The 21222-nt window shown below is 46.7% G+C and overlaps 1 protein-coding gene across 2 annotated transcripts in view; it reads left to right on the forward strand.

Moving 5' to 3' along the window:
* CLPB (ClpB family mitochondrial disaggregase) overlaps nucleotides 1–21222 on the forward strand; it is a 1140376-nt gene that overhangs the window by 943491 nt on the left and 175663 nt on the right. For both annotated transcript variants that reach the window (XM_085623404.1, XM_085623405.1), the window contains one exon: nucleotides 3786–3859. In XM_085623404.1, coding sequence (XP_085479530.1) covers nucleotides 3786–3859 — 74 coding nt within the window. The remainder of the gene's footprint in view (nucleotides 1–3785; nucleotides 3860–21222) is intronic.

The following is a 21222-nucleotide window of genomic DNA, read 5'->3' on the forward strand; positions in this document are numbered from 1 at the left end:
CGCCACTTCCAAATCCCACAGGAGCTTTAAGGCTTTGGCAACGCCCGAGGTACCATCTCTCAAGTAGAGAAGTATATCTTCCGGGCAGAGGGAGATAATATGTTCTCGTCCCTCGGCCATCCCACCGCTGCCCCGACCCTCTTGTATAAAAAGTTCCTCAAGAGGCTCAATAGCCATGGCAAACAACAACAGGGACAGCGGGCATCCCTGCCTCGTACCCCTGCATACCCGGTATTGTGAGGAGAGCGTAGTGCCACTCTTGACCTTGGCCGTCAGAGCAGTGTATAGCAATTTGACCCACTTAACCGAATTCTCTCCTAGCCCATCTGTGTCATTACCTCGAATAGAAAATCCCATCGCACTGTGTCAAATGCCTTTTCAAGGTCCACTGACATCAGTACTTACTGAGTCCTGATTATCGAGGACTTCGGGATGATACATCACATGATAAAGCTGCCTAATATTTTGAGGTGTTGCGGGTAGGGATAAAACCGCTCTAGTCTTCATGAACCAATGCCCGCAGGTTTGGGAGTAGTCGGAGAGCCAACACCTTACTTAGGATCTTGAAGTCTAGATTCAGCATAGAGAGGGGGTGGAACTCGGTGACATGGGCTTACTGTGTCGTAGTCTTGGGCAGGGGAACAACCACAGCTTCGTTAGTGGATTCTGGGAGAGTGTCAAGCTGAATAGAGTTTGCATATAACTTTTCAAGCTGCAGGGCTAAGGTTCCTGCATAGGCTGCATGGAACTCAGTCGGAAGGCTGTCGGGTCCTGGTGTTTTGCCCCTCGGCATCCTCTTGATAACCGCTCAGATCTCGTGGACAGTTATGGAGTCCCCAAATTCTTGCGGTGCTGTTCAAGTAATCTATTCAGTGATATAGTTGTTAAAAAGGCAGACCGAGCCTCCACCTAGAGAGGCACAGGGGTAGCATATAAACCTCCATAAAAATTGCTGAACTCCATATTAATGGAGGTGGGTGAGTACAAGGGCAGACCATCTCCATACCGGATGTGTGTGATGCCCCCCCCCCCTCCCCCTAGATTCCGGTCTGATTAGCCATGACAATAGTCGGGCCCGACTTCTCCTCCTTGCTGTGTGCCCTATCAACATACTTATTTAAATCATGTTTGTGTAGCTTCTCCAGGGTAGCTTTGTGCTGTTCTCTCGTCCCCGGATCTCGTCCAGTGTTTCTGGCCGGTTACTAACAGCATTATCCAGGGTATGCAGTTTATTCTAGAGAATCTGGAGTTCCTTATTCAACTCCTTCTGGGTACTGGCTGTTTGACCAATACAATGGCCCTGTATCATGACCTTAAAGGCCTCCCACTCCACTATACCCGAGGATGCAGAACCCTGGTTATGAGTAAAATAGTCTGAGATCGCACCCCCCAAGTGATTACGAAAGCATGCGTCTTCAAAAGAGGCCTGGTTGAGCCGCCATGTAGGGACAGGTGGGCACTCCCCCACCGGTTTAAACCCCACTAAAATATGGCTGTGACTGGATAAAGTTAATGTAAAGACAGAGGCCCCCTGCTAATGAGGTAAAGTTCCTTAACTCAATGTAAATACTTAATGCAACAATAATAATAGTACCGACAAATTACATTTGAATAATAAACTGAGAAAATGTTGGAAGAAAGAACCAACCAAAACTATGTTTCTTAAAGAAATACAAAATATATTTTATTAATGATCATTTCAGTAATAAGAAAACCCAATCATACTATTCCAATCATTTCTGCAGTCATACATCTCACACAATCTGAACTCAATTAAAAACAGCAATTTAATGAAAAAAAATAATTGTGAGGATTGATGTCTGGTTTTCATATCCATAGAAGAACAATGTGGCACAATTGCATTTTACTGTTGTGTTCTATGCGCTTTTCGGCACTGGAAGGTGCCGTCGTCAGGAAAAGGCTACAATCAAACAACGGTGGTATCCTATTTTTATCATAGAGGTCATCAAGCTGAATCTATCGGTTGTGTAGCGCGATCTCTGTTTAGGGCTATAATTTTTAAATTTAGTGGAATTAACACCAGATACAAAGATGTAGTTTGCAGTTAGGTCAAGGACAATCTGATACTGACGTAAGATTATTTAAAACAATGCTTCCATAATGGTGGTTTAATCACGTTGCATAGAATGATTCACAAATTAAATGTTTTTTGCTGATGATACTCAATCTCCGGATTAGGGATTCCTCCTCACGCCGTTGTTTGATTGTGGCTTTTTTCTGAGGAAGGCACCTTCCAGTGCCGAAACGCACGTAGAACACAACAGTCAAATGCAAATGTGCCACATTGGCCAAGTAGGAAGTGGCATAGAGCTGGCCCCGCAATCTTCGTTTCAATCGGTCTATCTCGGCCCCAACTTGGTACGTCTCCTGGAGCATGGCCACCTGTACTCCCCTTTGCCTGAGGTACCAATGGATACTATATCTCTTGGAGGCCGAACCCATCCCTCTGATATTCCATGCCTTTGTTCGGATGAAGGTCTCCACTCCTTTGACTCGATCTGCCAACTTATGGTGTTCCGCTCGCAATAAGCCAAGGCCCACAGACACAGTGCCTATATCTTGTTGAAGAGTGGTCTTAGTATCAGCTATGGCTGCTAAGATCTTGTCTAGCTGGAGCCGTATGGGGTCCACAGGTGAGACAGTATCGCTCCTCACTGTGTGTACCCAGGGCCCCCGTTCCTGAGAGGGAGATAGTAGAGATGGAGATGTCTCCTGGTGCCTCTCTTCACACCTCCTTGGCACAGTTGCCCCAGACGTCTCGTAGCAGGTGCTGCTTCCTCACTATGGCTCTAGTAATCTTTCAGGGCCCTCGCTCTCCCAATGCTATTTCTTGAAGTCAACAGCTATCCCCTTGCCCCCAGGCGCCTAGGACACAATTACTTGTGGAGGCCACAATGTCCGCCCCCTCTTACCAGGACTCTCATGGCCTCTTCAAAGGATTTGCTGCGGCCCCCGGAGCCTCCGAGGAGCAAGCCACAGTGCTTTGGACCTCTCACCCCAGGCGATCTTGTGCATGCCGCATTTTATTATTATTATCATGTCATATTTTATGCTAAATTAATTTTATATATTATTTTACCTGTAGAAGAAAATGTAATTGCTACAGCACTAAATTTTGAATTAAATCTTTAAATAATTTAAATATATTAAATAGAAAACATTTTTCTGTAGGTTAAGTTAAAAAATAAATGTTCACCTAAAGTAAAAAGATATAAAATGCTTTAGTAATTATTAAGCTATATAAATAATTAATGTAAAGTAATGTATTTATATTTTAATAAACATTAATATTAATAATTTCAAAGCAATGTTAAATATTTAATAATTGAATAATAAATGTTCTATATTTAGTTTTTTTACATTAATTTATTTTTATTTATATTGTAACTATTTTACATATTTTTATTCAATTTAACATAATTTTTTAATATGTTTTATTATAAGTCCCTACCTCTGTTATTTTCTATGGGGGTGTTGCTATATCAGTGCTTGGCCATGTGTGGTGCTGGACTTTCTACTGTTTCATTTTTAGGCACTAGTAACTTAGACTCGTAAATTCGGCAGGGTGGAGACATGCAAGTCTACACTTTTGAGTAACCTCACACTCGGATTTTGGGAATAGCCAAAAATAGTAAAGTTACTCAAAAGTGTAAGAGTAAATTACATGCTTATGTAAGTTACCTCTGTGAATAACTCTGAAAATGTATTTTTCACCCATGAAAGTTTTAGTTTATTGTTTGTCTCTACTTTCCACCTTATTTTAGATGATGTGCAGATAAATGAAAAGATAACTATCTCCAGGCGTTTCAAGGACGATGTTATCCGCCCCATTCTCAAGGTAGGCTAGGCCATTTTATTGGACATTTGCTGCATGTGCGGGTTGCTGGTGCATTTAGGAGTGGCTATATAGATCCTTTTATTGCACATTTCCACAGTCTTACTGGGTCAGAGGAAACATTTTGAAATTATCCATATACTGTTTCAAAGCAGCTTCCAGAGTGTATAGAAGTTTGTCTTGTGTCTCATTAATAAAAGGGGTTATTCAGAGGAGAGGAAACTGTACTTGAAAACTCATTTTCTCCCTGGTGGCCACTCTAAACAAGGGGGCCCCTTCCAAACCTGGCTCTGGGCATAGAGAAGGCAAGCCTTGACATAGCTTCACACTTCACTGTGCACTGAGGTTGGGGATACTCCAAATACCCACTGAAACACTAGTGAACCTTGTTTAAAATGTTTGTCTCTAGTCAGGCCAGCAGCGAACTGTCCTTTTCTTCTCAGGGATCACATTTTTAGATCTGGCTTGGCAGCGCAGCTGGCACCAGAACTTCTGTGATCAACAGTAAAAAAGCTTTCAAAAGCTATGTGTAGCGATAGACTTGGGCTTTGCCCACATGTCAATCTTCTTAAAGGATTTAACTAGGGAGAGAGTTGTATGCGTCCACTGAAAAAGAGTGCTTGTATTGCACAAAAGATGCTGCATTCAGTAAGGTTGAGTTTATGTTGAACAGCCAATGATAGGGGTTATGTATTGTTTTGCCAACTGTAATTCAGTACATATTTGTAATTGTATAACTATGTTATATAACTTACTTCATTTATGCATCTATATACCTTCCATGTATACTTATGGCTCTATATATTTATTACTTTTCTTTGAGTTAAGCATATCCAATGCACTACCGTATTTCTCACCCTATACCTCTCAATATATCCTCTACCTAAACTCAGACTCATCTCAAACCTCTTTCTACTACTCCTACCAATGCACAACCCTATTTCTCACTCTATACCTCTATTAATATATCCTCTACCCCGCTCTCTCATTCATCCCATACCCCATACCACTACTCTGATCTCCAAAATAACCCTTTCTAAACTCTTCCCTACTGTACCCCTCCTTGCATATTCTCATACCTCTTTTCCTCATCCCAAGCCGGCTCCTACGACTACAATCTCCAAAACAAAACAAAAAATGTCTAAATCCTTCCATCTTCTATCCCTCCACTATCCTTTTCTATCCAAATAACTTACTAACATATCCACCACTCAAATTACTTTCATTTTTCACTATACTAATTAACCATTAATCCTTTATGGGTTCCGAAGTAGTGTGCTACTCACCAAAAAAAAGCTTCAACACCCCATCAGGGGTAGCAAGCTTTATATAAATGCAAACCTTTTCCCTCTTCTATCCCTCCACTGTCCTTCTGAATCCAAATAACTAACTAACATACTCACCATTAAAATTACTTTCATATTTCACTACACAAATTCACCACTAATCATTTGTGGGTTTCGGAGTAGCTTGCTACTCGCCAAAAAAGTGCTTTGACGCCTCGTCAGGGGTAGTGAGTCCTATACAAATGCAATTACAATACAATACAATGTGCATGATGGTTGCCAGCTTATGTGCAATTCAGTACGCATGTGTTAGTTATGGTGACTAACGTATTACAAAGGCTGACGTGTTCATTGAAAATTGGTATACCAGATGCTATAGGTCTGATTTGTTTATTATAAAAAGTTACGAAAAATGCGTTAAGCCTGGCTTACTTATTGTTAAAAGCATATGTTAAAGCCAACATGCCTTAATGGGTGTGTTTTTATCACACTATGTTAAAGCTTGTAGAGAAATATAGCATACAGTAGTATGTAAGGATTTTGTTGTTGGTTACTCCCCTGTGACAATCCTTAGGGGTAGAAGATTTGAACTGTGATAATATTTGTCATCTCCCTTAAGAGGTGTTGTATATTGTTTAGCTAGCCCCAATTTTGCATGTTTCATGATTTATATCTGAATGGTTGATGGCTGCATCCTGCGAAAACCTATACTTAATACAGTAGACCTGAGTTGGCTATGGTGACTAGCCATTGATTAAGGCAACATGACTGATTTTTTCACTGAGAAAAGTTAAATCTGATGCAGTAATTCTGATCTGTTTGCTATGAAACATTGCAACAAATGCATTAGGCTTGAGTTGTTGATTATGGTAAGCATAGGGTTAAAGTCAAAAGGCCTTTAAGGGTTGTTGTTTTTGCGCTGTGGTGTTAAAGCCCATAATTCTGTGTTAAAGCCCAAAATTCTGTTACATGGAACTTTGTAGATAACTGTGTTAAGGAAAACCTTTAGTGTTTGTTAACCCTTCTGATAAACCATGGGTATAGAGAATTTGCACTTTGATAATCCTTGCTTGACCTTATTTGGAAGGGTTTTATATTATTTTCTCCTTGTGTTTGCTTTGTTCACCCTAAGTTGGCAAGCTATGCCCAGACGTGGGTCCCTTGCTCACTTTGCCACTGGATTCAAGCTAATCTGGCTGATGACGGTGCGACCGCGAAACCGGTCCCAGAATAGACTTGGCTTGGCAGTTCGGTCTGGACTGTTCCCATGAGGCACATGGTCAAGACTGATTTGCATATGGCTGGATTTGAACTGGGTGTTGAAGTGAACTAAGGAACAATGATGGATTCAACCTAGATCTGCAACTGGGGGTGAGTGTCTGAAAAGGTTCAGCGCTCCGTTCATCATCTCCTTGTGTTTACTTTGTTTGCCCTAAGTTGGCAGGGTATGCCCAGATGTGGGTACCTTGCTCACTTTGCCACTGGATTCAAGTCAGCCTGGCTGATGAGGGGTGTTACCCCAAAACCGGTCCCAGGATGCTTGTTTCCGGTCCAGGGAAGACTTGGCATGGCAGTTCGGTCTGGAATGGTCCCATGAGGCACTTGGTCGAACCTTATTTGCATATGGCTGGGTTTGAACTGGGGTGGCGAAGTGAGCTAAAGAACGATGATGGATTCAACCCAGATCTGTGACTGTGGGTGATGTCTGAAAAGTTTCAGCGCTCCGTCCATCATCTTGTGTTTGCTCTGTATATTATTTTGCCATTTGTTTTTGTGTGCACATTTCTAATTTAAAGCATATCATTTAGCTGTATCAATAGTACTGTACTTTTCAAATCTGGGCTGACGATGCTAGCAGTCTGCTAGGTTCTTGTAATCAAAACAATCATACTTCAAATATATACATGCATATACATACATAGAGGGGATTTCAGTCAGTGTTCTGTTTGAGTGTCATTCACGTTCTGCTTCCCCTGTGACATCATATACTATATGGCAATAGGCCAGGCTATTTCAGCCATTCACTTTCTTGCCCTGTGAGTTACTGCATTTCGCCTGATCATATGTGCACATCAGACTGAAAATTGGTGTGCTTCAATGCTAGGGCTGATGGGCCAGTTCTTTAGCTTTTGCTTTCAGCCTGTTTGTGTCCCTTATCATTTCTTTCCTTCTCCTTGGGTTTTACAGAGCCTGGTCGTACCCCAGTCATTGTTATCAGGCCACTCACTTGCAGCTCTTTTTTTATTTTTATGGAGTTTTATGTAGTGCGAACTTGACCCGAAGGTATCAGGTATCAGAGTGCTTTACAAGAGCACCAGTTGGGTTACACAAGGACACATTAATTTTTTTTAGGCACGGGGAGATTAGGTGATTTGGCCAGAATCACAGGATGTTGAGCTCATTGCCGAGACTTGAACCCGGTTCCCCAGATCTGAGGTCGACCATCCTAGCCGTTAGACCACATCCTCTCCCCCATGTTCACTATTATGCAGTGTGCTGCGTTCCGCGCAACCACTGTTTCTAAACTGGGTGGTCATCTTTGAATGGTTTTATCCTTAGTTATCATTGTTTTGCTACATGACAATAGCCGAATAATACCGGCCAAGTTGGATCGTAAAACCAGTGATACACTATGCACAATGTCATTCCAGGGAATACCAAAACACTGGCATTGACTGCGGATCTCCATTCCCACTAAGATAAAAGTAAAAGGTAATTAATGATTAGAAACATAAAGCAGTCCACTAGCTCGTGGCAACTGCACAAAAAGAATGAATTACAAAAAATGAGAAATGACCTAGCCTAGTGTCTCAAAATCATCACTCAGCTCCCCATGATCTAGGATCATTTTCTTACAAAGGACCCCCAAAAATCTTTGAATAACGTTAGTTCTGTAGTAGGGGATCTCTGTGTATAGTCATAATCTAGTGAAAAGTCCCGCCCATGTGCGTGGACCCCGGAGCAATAAAAAATAATCTCTAAAAGGTGACAAATCATGCAGACCTGCATACACCTTTAAGAGAGAATTTAATTTAAAGACAGATAATGCAGCCTATACCCACAGGCTACACTGTCCAGTACTTCAACTAGAATTCCACCAACATCCACAAACAGCACTGCCTGTCTAGTTTTTCTCCCCATAGGAAAAAACCCTGCCTCTACCAGCAAAAGCCTCTGGAATGATAGAGAGGAAGGAGTGGACAGACAAGCCCCATAGGCTGCCATTATGTGGCTTAAAACAGGATACTGTGCCTTTAAGAAAACTTTCCAGGTTTCCAGAACTTTCCCCAGTATCCCAGAATGCCCAGCAGGTCCCATTTACTTTCAGTTCTTTTTTCCGGCTCCTGCTAGCAGGACGCTAGAGCATTGAGCTCTCCCCTTTTCAAGGGTTTTTTGGAGATTTTGTCAATTTTTGTCACTTTTTCAAGTGCTTAGTAGCTGGTACTGTCAACATGCCTGGCTTGTTCGACAAGTGCCCGGAATGTGGTAGAAAGAAGGCTAAAACTGATCCACACGAGGTGTGTATAGGTTGCCTTCCCCAGTCCCACGTGCCTGAAAACTGTACCATCTGCCACTCGTTCTCAGCCAGGACCCTGAGGGACAGGATGAAAATCAGGCTTCAAGTTCTGGAGGAGAGAAGACTGAAGGCACCAGGTGGGTCTGGAGGGGCTGATTTGCCCCATACTGAGTCCTCTGGGGGGCTCCCCAGGGGCAGGAAGACCAGTAAGCGCTCCCACTCCCCGTCGTCGTCGAGGGTGTCGACGTTGACGTCGAGGAGGATGACCACCGTCTGTTCGCCATCTCCCCAGGGCTCTGGGGAGAAGCGGCGTCGACGATCGGCGTCGAGGGACCTGAATAGGCCGCCGTCGACTACATCGGCATCGTCGGCGACGACGCCGTCTTCGGCGCCGTCCAGCAGTCGGCGTCGAGATCGGACCCGGCGTCGGCGCTCGCCGTCGAGGGGAGATCGCCGTTCGCCGTCGATGAAGAGGAGACGGTCGACGTCGACGCCGAAGAGGAGATCGACGTCGAGACGCTCGAGATCGAGGAGATCGCCGTCGACGTCGAGGCACAGGTTGCCGTCGAGGCACAGGTCGCCGTCGAGGCACAGGTCGCCGTCGAGGCACAGGTCGCCGTCGAGGCGGAGGTCCCCGTCGAGGCGAAGAGCGACGTCGAGGAGAAGATCGACGTCGAGGAGAAGGTCGACGTCGAGGAGAAGGTCGACGTCGAGGAAGAGAGAGTCACCGGAATCGGTGTACTCTGTGGTGTATACGCCCCCTCGGATGCCTCCATCACCGCCTCCTCTCCCACCTCTGCCGACTCCTCCGCCAACACCTCCACCAACGCCACCTCCTCCACCTCCACCACCTCCTCGACAGCCGCGGACACTGCCTCCGCCGCCCCCACCTCGGTCGCTGCCACGCACTCCGGTGGGACCGCCGCCGGTTCCCCCGCGATCGGTTTCCCTTCCGAGGTACCCGACTCCGCCGCAGGGGACCCCGAAGCCACGACGCCCGAGGTCGCCGGGACCGGCTAGACCGGCGGACAGGCCGAAGCCGAAGAGGTCGCGCTCCCGCTCTCACAGGAGGAGAAGGTCACGGAGCCGTGGACGGTCATCGTCGGACTCCGGACGACGCCGTAGGAGGCACAGGTCCAGGTCACACACGCGCTCCTCGACCAGAGACTTTTCCCCGACGCTGTCGGACTCACCGGGGACTAGGGTGTCGCCGGTGGACGATTTGGTCTCTTTCCAAGAGGTGCTGTTGAGAGGGGCAGCAAAGTTGGGTATCACGGTGACGGTTCCAACACCCACGACGTCCGTGATATTCGAGACACTTCATAAGAAACATCTGTCTCGCCCTCTACTGCCTTTTGTACCAGGACTGGTGGAACCCGCGTTGGAGCTGTTCCTCACTCCCGCGATGACGAAGGCCGCCCCCTCCAGGCTCATGAAAAAGTATAGGGCCCCGGAGTCGGACCCTACCTTTTTGAGAGTGGACCCGAAGCCGGATTCGGTCATCGTGACGGTGGCGAGGAAACAACATGCGACCGCGCCTTCGTCGACGGTCCCGCCGGACAAGGAAAGCCGCTGGCTGGACTCTGCGGGCAGGAAGGTGTGTGGGACCGCCGCCACTACCATGAAGGCGGCGAGTGCAGGGGCTTTGTTGGGCCGTTACGACCGGGCCTTGTGGGAGTCCCTGCAGCAGTATGCGGACCTACTGCCCCGGGACAAGAAGGAGGACTTCTTGGAGACAGTGCGCGAAGGCATGCTGGTTTCTAACCAGGTGATCGGCGCAGCGGCGGATGTATCCTTGCTGGCCGCCCACGCTTACTGCCATGGCGTTCACCAGAGGCGGCATTCGTGGCTGCGACTGACGTCCCTCAAGCCAGAGGCGCAGCAAAGAGTGGCCAACCTGCCCTTCTCGGGGGAAACCCTGTTTGGGAAACATGCGGACGATGAGATGGCCCGCATGAAGGCGGAGGCGGAAACCCTGACGGCCGTTGGGTTGGAGAAGGCCGAGAAGAAGAATTGCCCGTTCCAGAGGCGGTCCGGGTCTTCGGGCAGAGGGCGTGGGCAGGGTTCGGAACAGCAGCAGCAGCAACAACAGCAGCAGTTCCGCAAGCCCTTCCAGAAGCGCCAGAGGGGTAGAGGAGGCCAGCAGGCTACTACCACTACCAAGGGCCCGGCCGGGTCTCGGCCCTGAGCGGCTACTTCCCCCTCAACCGTTACCCACTCCAGTGGGGGGAAGCATTCAATTTTTTCCGGCAGAGTGGAGAAAAATTACTCAGGACAAGTGGGTGCTGAATATTGTTTGCAATGGATACAGTCTTCGGTTTATCAGCCCGCCTCCAGCGATTCCGCCGGTCAGCTCTCGATTCCAGCTGAGAGAGCTCCAGGCGGAGGCAGACATCTTGTTGAGAAAAAAGGCGGTAGAAGAGGTACCTCTGTCTCAAAGGGGAAGAGGTCTGTACTCTCGGTTCTTCCTCGTTCGCAAGAAGGACAAGAACGAGTTCAGGCCCATTCTGGATTTGCGACAGGCAAACAAATGGATTCGCAGAGAGAAGTTCCGCATGCTATCGTTGCACCAGATTTACCCTCAGCTGCAACGGGGAGACTGGCTCTGTGCCATAGATCTACAGGATGCGTACTTCCATGTGCCCATAGCGAGGAAGCACAGGAAGTTCCTGCGATTCCAAGTCGGCGCCAATCACTATCAATACACAGTACTGCCATTCGGGCTAAAGTCTGCTCCCAGGACCTTCTCGAAGTGCATGGCGGTGGTGGCGGCACACCTGCGGAGGAACAAGGTGTTTGTCTACCCGTATCTGGACGATTGGCTGATCAAGGCTTCATCCTTCTCGGAAGCACAAGATCACTTCCGTTGGACGTGCGCTCTCTTACACAAGCTGGGGTTACACGTCAACATGTCCAAATCGGTCACGACTCCGGTCCAGTGCATACAGTACCTGGGGGCCTCCATCGATACGCGGTCAGCAAGCGTGTCTCCTTCGGAGGAGAGACGGTTATCACTCCTTCGGAAGGCTCAGGACCTCAGGACTGCTCCATCGACGACAGTGAGGAAGGTGTCTTCTCTACTGGGATCGATGGCCTCCTGTATCTTCCTCACGCACGGCTACACATGAGGGCACTGCAGGAGTGCTTGGAGGATCAGTGGGATCAGAGGACAGGCTCTTGGGACGACAAGATACGACTGTCGCTGCATGCTCTTCAATCTCTGAAGTGGTGGTGTTCGGCGGAAAACCTCCTCCAGGGGGTTCCCTTCCACAAGGACATTCCCACGACGAGTGTAGTGACGGATGCTTCTCTCCAGGGCTGGGGAGCGCATTCCGGGGACTTGCAGATTCAAGGAAAGTGGTCTCCTCTGGAATCAACGTACCACATCAATTTCCTGGAACTCAGATCTGTCTTCCTGGCACTGAAGGCCTTCCTTCCGTCCTTCCAGACCAACTCGCTGCTGATACAGACGGACAATACAACCACGATGTATTACCTCATCAAGCAGGGGGGGTCGAGATCGCGCACTCTGTCACAGGAGGCGCAGGCGATCTGGCGCTGGCTGCTGGCCCGAGGACTGACGATTACGGCCACGCATCTGCCAGGAGTGCAGAATGCTCAGGCGGACGCCTTGAGCAGGCTGATTCAGGAAAACCACGAATGGGTCATAAACGACGAAGTACTAGGAGAAGTCTTCGCAAGGTGGGGGACTCCAGACGTAGATCTGTTCGCCACCGCCGAAAACAGCAAATGCCGAGACTTCGCATCCAGGTACTACCAGCGGGGGACGCTAGGGAATGCGCTATGGATCGATTGGTCGAACAGCTTTCTGTACGCTTTTCCACCCATTCCCCTGATTCCGGCGGTACTCATCAAGCTGTCCCAGTCCAGGGCGCGGATGATCCTGATCGCCCCGGAGTGGCCCAGGCAGTGGTGGTTCACGGACCTTCTTCACCGGTCTCTCCTTCCTCACATGCGGTTGCCGTGCAGGCCGGACCTTCTCACGAAGTTCGGGGGGCGGATGGTGCACCCCAACCTCTCGTCTTTGAGTTTGGCGGCATGGCTCCTGAAATAGTGCAATATGGCCATCTGAATCTACCAGACGATTGTATGGACATTCTGAAGGAGTCTAAGCGACCTTCCACTAGGACATCCTATGCTTACAAGTGGAAGAGGTTCTGTATCTGGTGTAAGTCCAAGAACTTTGATCCGACAACATGTAAGGAAGATGTTATCCTTCCATACCTTTTACATCTGGCGCAGTCTGGCCTTAATTTCCATTCCATTAAGGTTCATCTGGCTGCTTTGACTGCTTACAGGAAATGCCCTTCACAGACTTCCTTCTTTCAGATCCCTGTGGTCAAGGATTTTTTGGAAGGCTTGAAGAAAGTGTTTCCTCCCGTCAGACTTCCCTCGCCTTCCTGGGACTTGAACGTGGTGCTGTCCAGACTGATGAAGGAACCTTTTGAACCCATTCACAAGGCTTCATTGCAGCACCTATCCTGGAAGGTGGCGTTCCTAGTGGCCATCACATCGGCCCGTAGGGTGAGTGAACTTCAGGCATTATGTTGTCAAGAACCTTATACTGTATTTCATGCTGCTAAGGTTGTGATGCGTACTCACCCTAAATTTCTTCCTAAGGTTATCTCTGATTTTCATGTCAACCAGACTATAACTTTACCTACGTTCTTTCAGAATCCCTCTTCGCCAGCGGAAAGGTCTCTCCATTCCCTGGATGTTCGGAGGGTGTTGAAATTTTATCTGGATAAGACCAAGGATATTCGTAGGTCTGACCAATTGTTTGTTAATTATGGCTCAGTCAGGACTGGTCTTGCGACCTCTAAGCAGTCCATTTCTCGGTGGATTGTGTCCTGCATACAATTGTGTTATCAAAAGGCTAATAAGACCTTAGGGGGTAAACCTAAGGCTCATTCCACCAGGGGCAAAGCTGCCACGACGGCTTTGCTGCGTAATGTTCCGATTGCGGAAATCTGCAAGGCGGCCACTTGGAAGTCGGTCCATACCTTTGCTGCGCATTACTGTCTGGACACGGATGCCAGGGCAGATGCTCAGGTTGGGCAGGCTTCGCTGCGAAATCTGTTCGCACAGTAGTGGTAGTGTCTTGTGGGTTCTCCACCGCTTTTGTTGTGTGGGGATGGGCTTGCCATTCTATTCACTAGATTATGACTATACACAGAGATCCCCTACTACAGAAGGAGTAGTTTCTTTTCTGTAACTCCAGTTCTGTAGTAGGGGTATCTCTGTTATAGTCATAAGCGCACGCCCTCCTCCCCGGTGGAGAGATACTTATTCATTTGTAGAATGCTACAGGTCTGGCGTGCTACGCCTTCAAAAAGAACTGAAAGTAAATGGGACCTGCTGGGCATTCTGGGATACTGGGGAAAGTTCTGGAAACCTGGAAAGTTTTTTTAAAGGCACAGTATCCTGTTTTAAGCCACATAATGGCAGCCTATGGGGCTTGTCTGTCCACTCCTTCCTCTCTATCATTCCAGAGGCTTTTGCTGGTAGAGGCAGGGTTTTTTCCTATGGGGAGAAAAACTAGACAGGCAGTGCTGTTTGTGGATGTTGGTGGAATTCTAGTTGAAGTACTGGACAGTGTAGCCTGTGGGTATAGGCTGCATTATCTGTCTTTAAATTAAATTCTCTCTTAAAGGTGTATGCAGTTCTGCATGATTTGTCACCTTTTAGAGATTATTTTTTATTGCTCCGGGGTCCACGCACATGGGCGGGACTATTCACTAGATTATGACTATAACAGAGATATCCCTACTACAGAACTGGAGTTACAGAAAAGAAACTACTCCTTTATCGTTAAGCTTTTGATTCATTATTTCATAAGTCACCATTATGCACAAATTTCCAAGCAGGTTTGAAATGTCATGGTTGTACTTGTCTTCCGGTGGCTGGGGATAACCTGTGCAATGGCTACCCATCTTTTGACGTGTTAGAGCAGGTCTGAGATATCATACAGTAACTCATCGTGGTAGACGTATGGAGTGCAGTTTCCAAGTAGTCCCATATCTCTCACCTATAATCATTAAGCATTCTGCATTCCAATAGGATATGTACAATGTCACTTCTGCTTACCCCACATCTCCGGCTTTGGGAGTCATTGCATAGTTTAGCTTTGTAAACTTTTATTGGTGGCCAATGGCAGTGATGAATGATTTTGAAAAAAATATATTTGAACTGGAATTGCATCAGTCCTTTGTTATAATTTGCTAGTATTATGTCCCACTTTCCCTGCTTTAAGTTGCATTTCACATCATATGCGCAGTGCAGAAGATGTGTTTTGTAAATAACAGTGATCAGTTAATGTGGTGTGCAACCCTGCTATGACCCCTCCATAGTTTTTGAAGGTATGTACGTAGTGGGCAATAGGGGAGCCATCCAGGGTAATAGATGGTTTCCCTAGCTTACCAGATAGTACATATAGCAATTGGAGATATCTCAATTTCTGTGTGGTAGGGAGACCATATTTCTGTGAGAAGACATCCTCAATATGCCATGTCAATTAATTTCCTCCCCTCCTATTGTGATGTCTGTGTTACGCCATAAGAGTGCTTTGGAATGTAGGCAGTGTATATAATAGGGTTGCTGGGGGGAGGGGGTGATTTAAGGCAGATTCACATAATAACAGCAAAATCATCTCTTATGCTTAATACATGTCTTTCAATTGCAACCCAGTGAGGTGTTGCGCTGCAAGTTCTTATTATATAGACTGAATGAGCTGTTGCTCCAGCTAATAGCTTTCTAAATGGGGCAGGTGGAGGCCACCCTTCTCAGTAATTGTGTATAGGCCTTGTAGTCTTGGTTTGTCCTCCCCATAACAATTGGGAGTTATTGTGTGCCCTTGGGATATTAAAAGAGGCCTTTTAACAATCAGAATAGAGGGAGGTAAAAGCAGTTTGGGTTCACTCTGCTTCCATAGGCAATACAGAGTAAATCAAAAGAGAGTGAATCTCACCTTTCTTAATACCTCACAACTAATATCTTGGAAACCATTAACCACTATTTCCAGCCAGTAGTGAATGAAATCTCCATTAGTGTAATATAGTAGACAGCTTTATCATCAGGTCTCTTACCTTGGTATGATGTAGTCCAGGTAAGTGGCGCCTCCACCAGGAGGGAGAGTAACTGGATAAAGATTAAAGGTGGAATCTGTCAACAGAGTTAAAATTACCTCCTACACCACTGGTAGTGACTTTATTTTGAATTGGGATGGGGTAAGGTTAAAAGCAGAGAGATGTTTTTCGGATGCACTACCAGTACTGAACATCTAACGACGCAGTCTATATGTTTCAGCCATGGGTGCCTACTTAGGCCGGTTGGCTTTCGTCAGGACCTTACAGATCAGATCCCTTTCGTTAATATTCAGGTTGGTGCCTATCGATACGGTAATAAGAACGTTCACTTACCGATCTTTGTTACAAGCATTTGTTGCCTATACCATAGGGAAAATAAGGGGAACATAAAACATAAAAAAACATGGTATAAAACAATATTCCACAGATAGTTATCATTGTGTCTGCCGATAACTAATTCACCTTTTGTGCATCCACTAATAATAAGTGCAAAAAATTGCATAAAAATAATATGTAATGAACAACATTTGGGACTGCGACTTATCTTGATGTATATGTGATATACAGAACACTCTCATTAGATGGTTTAACAATCGAATGTTGGTTTTTGCTGACAGTGTCGATGCTCACAAGGTTAATTGTGCATGTTTTCAGGGACTACATAAAGACCCTGGAAAGCGTAATATCTGCTGGGAAAACAGTAACATATTGGTTCAAAGAGGAGTGTCAGGTGATTTCACTGTTCTGGCCACTTGCCATGTGTATAGGCGTTAAATATAGGTATTGGTGAAAGTGTACCAACAATAAAACAACGTGGGTGCACTGTGTGTTTCTCATTTAATTATGCCCATCTGCCAGTGTGGCTTCGCAATAGTTGTTATGATGTCACTGCATGACAATTTTTACAGCATAACATTTATTACAGAGGTGGCTCTGCTATTATGCTCATGGCAGTGCATGTGATAGGCTGTTATCTTTTCATTTACCACACCTGAGACGTAAAGTTGCATGCAATATTAAAATATATCAATCATGCTGTGGTGTGATATAAACCTAGTCCTAGTTGTGCAAAATATACCTGAAAGCAGGTTCGGAAGTTCTCCGTAGATTGCAGGTTAAGGCGGGCAGTTTTGTGAGTCATGTAATTGTACCCATCTAGTAGTGTGAATTTGTGATAGTTTTTAATATAACTGCATGAAAACAGTTACAGAGGAGGTTCAGTGATTGCTTTCATAGCAGTGCGTGTATAGCCGTTATCTTTTATTTAACTGCACTTTCAGTCAATCAGGATTTATAAAGAGCAGCTAATCACCCGATAGGGTATCGAGGCGCTTGCAGGCCCTGGATGCTTATTCGAACAGCCTGGTCTTAGGGGGATTCGGAATTTCGGAAGTGAGGTGACAGTCCAGAGGTGTGTGGGGAGACTGTCCCAGGTCTTTGCTGCGATGTGGGAGGAGCGTCCTCCACTTCTGCTTCGGCCGATGTGGGAAGTATGGGCAAGTGAAAGGGAGGTTGGGCGTAGTCTTCTTGATGGTTGGAGGAGGATCAGGCGGTGGTTAATGTAGGCGGGTCCTTGGTTGTGTAGAGCAATGTTTGCGTAGGTAAGCAGCTTGAATTGGCATCTCTTCTGTACAGGGAGACAGTGGAGTTTCCTAAAGGTAGGGTGTGATGTGGGTTCATCGGGAAAGGCCAAGGATGAGTCTGGCTGCGGCGTTCTGTATGGTCTGAAGTCTCTGCAGAAGGTGTGTCGCGATTCCTACGTTGACGACATTGCCCTACTGCCCGCATCAGAAGTAGGTTGTGGTTGCTATTCCCTATACTTTCTGGTGCCCTAGAAGGACAGATGCCTCCACCCTATTTTAGACTTGTGCCCTCTCAACTCCTTCATGAAGAAGGAGAAATTCATGATGCTTATGTTGGCCCAGGTTCTGTCCGTCCTGGAGACTGAATGGTAGTGATGGACTTGCAGGACACCTACTTTCACATCCCTCTCCTGTCTGCCCAAAGGCTTTACCTGCATTTCACAGTGGGCCACGAGCATTTTCAGTTTGCTGTGCTGCCTTTTGGCCTCCCCAGTGCCCCTCGGGGGTTCACCAAGGTGATGTCGGTGATTGCAGCACATCTGCAGAGGTGTAGGAAAATAGGATCTTTCTTCTATGGTTACCCCCACTTTTTACCTGGTGTCAGTATGTTTTTACTGTAGTTTACTGGGATCCTGCTAACCAGGACCCCAGCATCTGTGCTCTGTTTCCCAAAATGGCTTTGGTAAGTATTTTGGTACCTCCACCACTGGCTACTGGTGTACCCTTATAAGTCCCTAGTATATGGTACTAAGGTGCCTAGGACATAGGTACACCCCCAGGGTCTCCAAGGGGCTGCAGCGTGTATTGTGCCACCCATGGGAGTCCACTTAGACTCAGACTACATGCCTGCGATTGCAGCCTGTTTGAGATGGTGCTTGCACCTCTCATGACAGATATAAGTTCCCTTATATCTGAGATCACTTCACTTAAAACCTATAAGTCCCCCCTATGATAGGCCCTGCAGTCTAGAGTGCAAGGCGCTTGGCTATAAGCCTGAGGGTGCCCCTGCATTAGCACGACATCCCAACAAACTCCAAAGTCCATTCTCCAGGCTTTGTTAAGTGCAGTCAGACATTTTAAGACTTATAGTGGACATCTGTCATTACAAGATGTCTAACTATATAATGGCTATGCCAAACCTGGTCATATTTGGTATCAAACATGTTTAATATCATACCCATACACTGATTCCGGTGTTGGATGTATGTTCCATGTAATGGGGGCTCCTTCAAGGAGCCCCCTTTACTCCCGGTTACAGCCTTTCAGGGTCTGATCGCAAGCTAGTGCTGCTGCTGCTGCCGACCACAGACAGTATTCTGCCCTCCTGCTGCTGCTGAGCTCGAGCAGGGATAGGTAGAACAAAAGGTTTCCAGACAAGACTTAGTCTATTGGGCTGGGTGGGGGCGCTTTCAAGCGCCAACAGACTGCATTGAAGGGCACATGTGGTGCCCTCCTTGCATACACTTTTTTTTTAACAACAAATTTTATTTGGTCATTTTTCAATATATCGGGCCAAAGCCCCACATTGGCATACACGAATAAGTGGACAACATTTGGAGCAATATCTATTACCACTAAAATAAACAGCTCCTGCCGAAAATGCAGGTGAACAAAAGATAAAAACATTATGCAGACAGCGGTCAAATCACCAGATTCAGTACATGATGCTTGCATACACTGGTTTGAGCCAGTTCAGTAACCCTTGGTTCCTGATCTGGCACGAAACTGGATAAAGGACAGGGGAGTATCATCCCCTCTGTCCAGCCCCTCCTCTGAGAGGGATCCCTGAGTTGTCCCAACCCTTACCTTGTGTATTTAAGGGCTCCCTGTGTGTGGCTCCTCAGATTCGCCATGGAACAAGACTCATCTTTGAAACCAAGACACTCTTCCACCATCTGGACACTTGGACTTCTCCTGGGACCGAGACTGCATCAAGGCAGACTCCTGCTGCTCCTGGTTTCACTGTTCTGCAAGTATTCTGCCTTATCTGTGTCTGTGCTTCGCTCAGGATTTTCAGGGACCTATGGGCATCAAAGACATCGAAGTAATCTCCCTTGGAGTGAAGGAGTCGCTCCCCTGCATCAGCAGGCGCCGCATCAAAGCTGACATGTCTGCTTCTCTTGTCATCCTATGGACCTCCCGCTGCTCAGCAACATAGGTGGTGCTTCTGTGGTTCCCCCGAGGCCTGACCTGTCTTCCCTGCAATTTGGAGGACAGTATCCTTTGCGGGAGCCGCTTGGACCAAACCCCTGTGCACTTCATCAACTTGTCGTTGCAAAGGCTTGTTTGCTTTGCACTCCAGAGATCTTCGGGCTACAAAAAGCTCCAGCCTACTGCATCTCATCCCTCGAAGAACAGCGTCCTCCCTGCATCCTTTGCATCGTGGGCTTCCATCTTTGGTGAGGTACCCGAGGTCCTCTTGAGACTCTTGTGCCTTTAGCCAAGGGCTTCTTCTGCTTTGATGGGCTCTCCTGCTTGCTCAGGGCCTGCTCTGCCTCCTGCATGTGGTGAGTCCCTCGGACCCTGCTGGCCCCAACGATTGCATCTTTTAGTCTTCCACGTTAGTTGCTGCTACCAAGGCTTGTGGGTGCTCCCGCTAGGAACTGACCACCTTGACACCGACATCCGACAGCACTTGTATGGCTCCTATTCTTCCACAGCATCCCCGGATCCCCACAGCTGCAGTGACACGGTCCTCGTGAACTCTTCTGAACTTCTCGACAAAAGTGGGCATTGTGCTTCAGTGTCTCCTGGTCACCTCCGGATAGCATAGACTTTGTACCCTCACCGGACATATTCACAGACTTCTCCAGAGGCCTTTTTTTCCGAGTCACCAATTGTCGTCTACGAAAGGTTCAAACATCACTTCATCCCTATACACCCATCTTCCCCGGTGCAGGTAACCTAGTTCCAGGGGCTTCCACGGATGGGGTGGCTCTTCAACCTTCGGTCCTCCAAAGGGTTTATTTGGGGTCCTCTGGTAAGGGTTGTCTATCTTTAAAACTGCAACCACGACTTCTCCATTGACTTCTATTGAACACACAGCTGTGTTTCCACTCTGCACACAGCCTCCTTGGGGTTCCTGCGTACCTACCTTGGGTGGTTCCTGGTTCACTAAGCTCTTCTAAGTCCTTTGGTCAAAGTCCCATTCTCCATTGCAGTTCACATTCCACTTATTTAGTATATGGTTTGGTCTCCCCCGGAGGCCAGTGTAAATTTGTGCTACTTACCTGATTTCTTTGAAGTATTATTATATGTATTATTGATATCTCTGGATAGGAGATATACCAAGTGATAGTGATTGTGTCGTGTTAATAAATATACTTATTTTTCATAAACACTGTGTGGTTCCTTCTCATCTAATCTACACTAATGATTAAATGTAGTAAAACAAGCTGCCTTATACTCCTTCAAGATACGTCTGAAGACTGCTCTCCACAGCTATCCCTATGAGAGCTTTGAGGTTATCAAAGGCCACTAAAATCACCTTAAGGATTGCCTGGATAAGTGCAAGGTGTATCACTTCTTTAAGTGTACACCATATACTAAAGCCACCCTCTTACATTGGTGTGCAGTGGTTGGGATTAAAGCCTGCACTGTTTTACCACTTAATCACATGAAGGTTACATGAGAATCCATCACTAGCTAGGTACATATAAATACTTATCTCAAGTAAGTTTTACTGAACTTTTTGGATTGGTTGTCAAGGGTCCTAGCATAACCCTTTATCCAATCTTTGGACGTTTAGGAGCACTGTGATAGGTAGGTACATTACACCACCGTACACCTAGCACCATATCTCAGGTTGGTGAGCCCTGTGGGGCTCAGCCCTCTAGATACAGTAGTCTTGGGTTCCAGGAAGTTAGGACCCTGT

This window comes from Triturus cristatus, chromosome 8 (genome assembly GCF_964204655.1).
Source record: "Triturus cristatus chromosome 8, aTriCri1.1, whole genome shotgun sequence".
Lineage (NCBI taxonomy): Eukaryota > Metazoa > Chordata > Amphibia > Caudata > Salamandridae > Triturus > Triturus cristatus.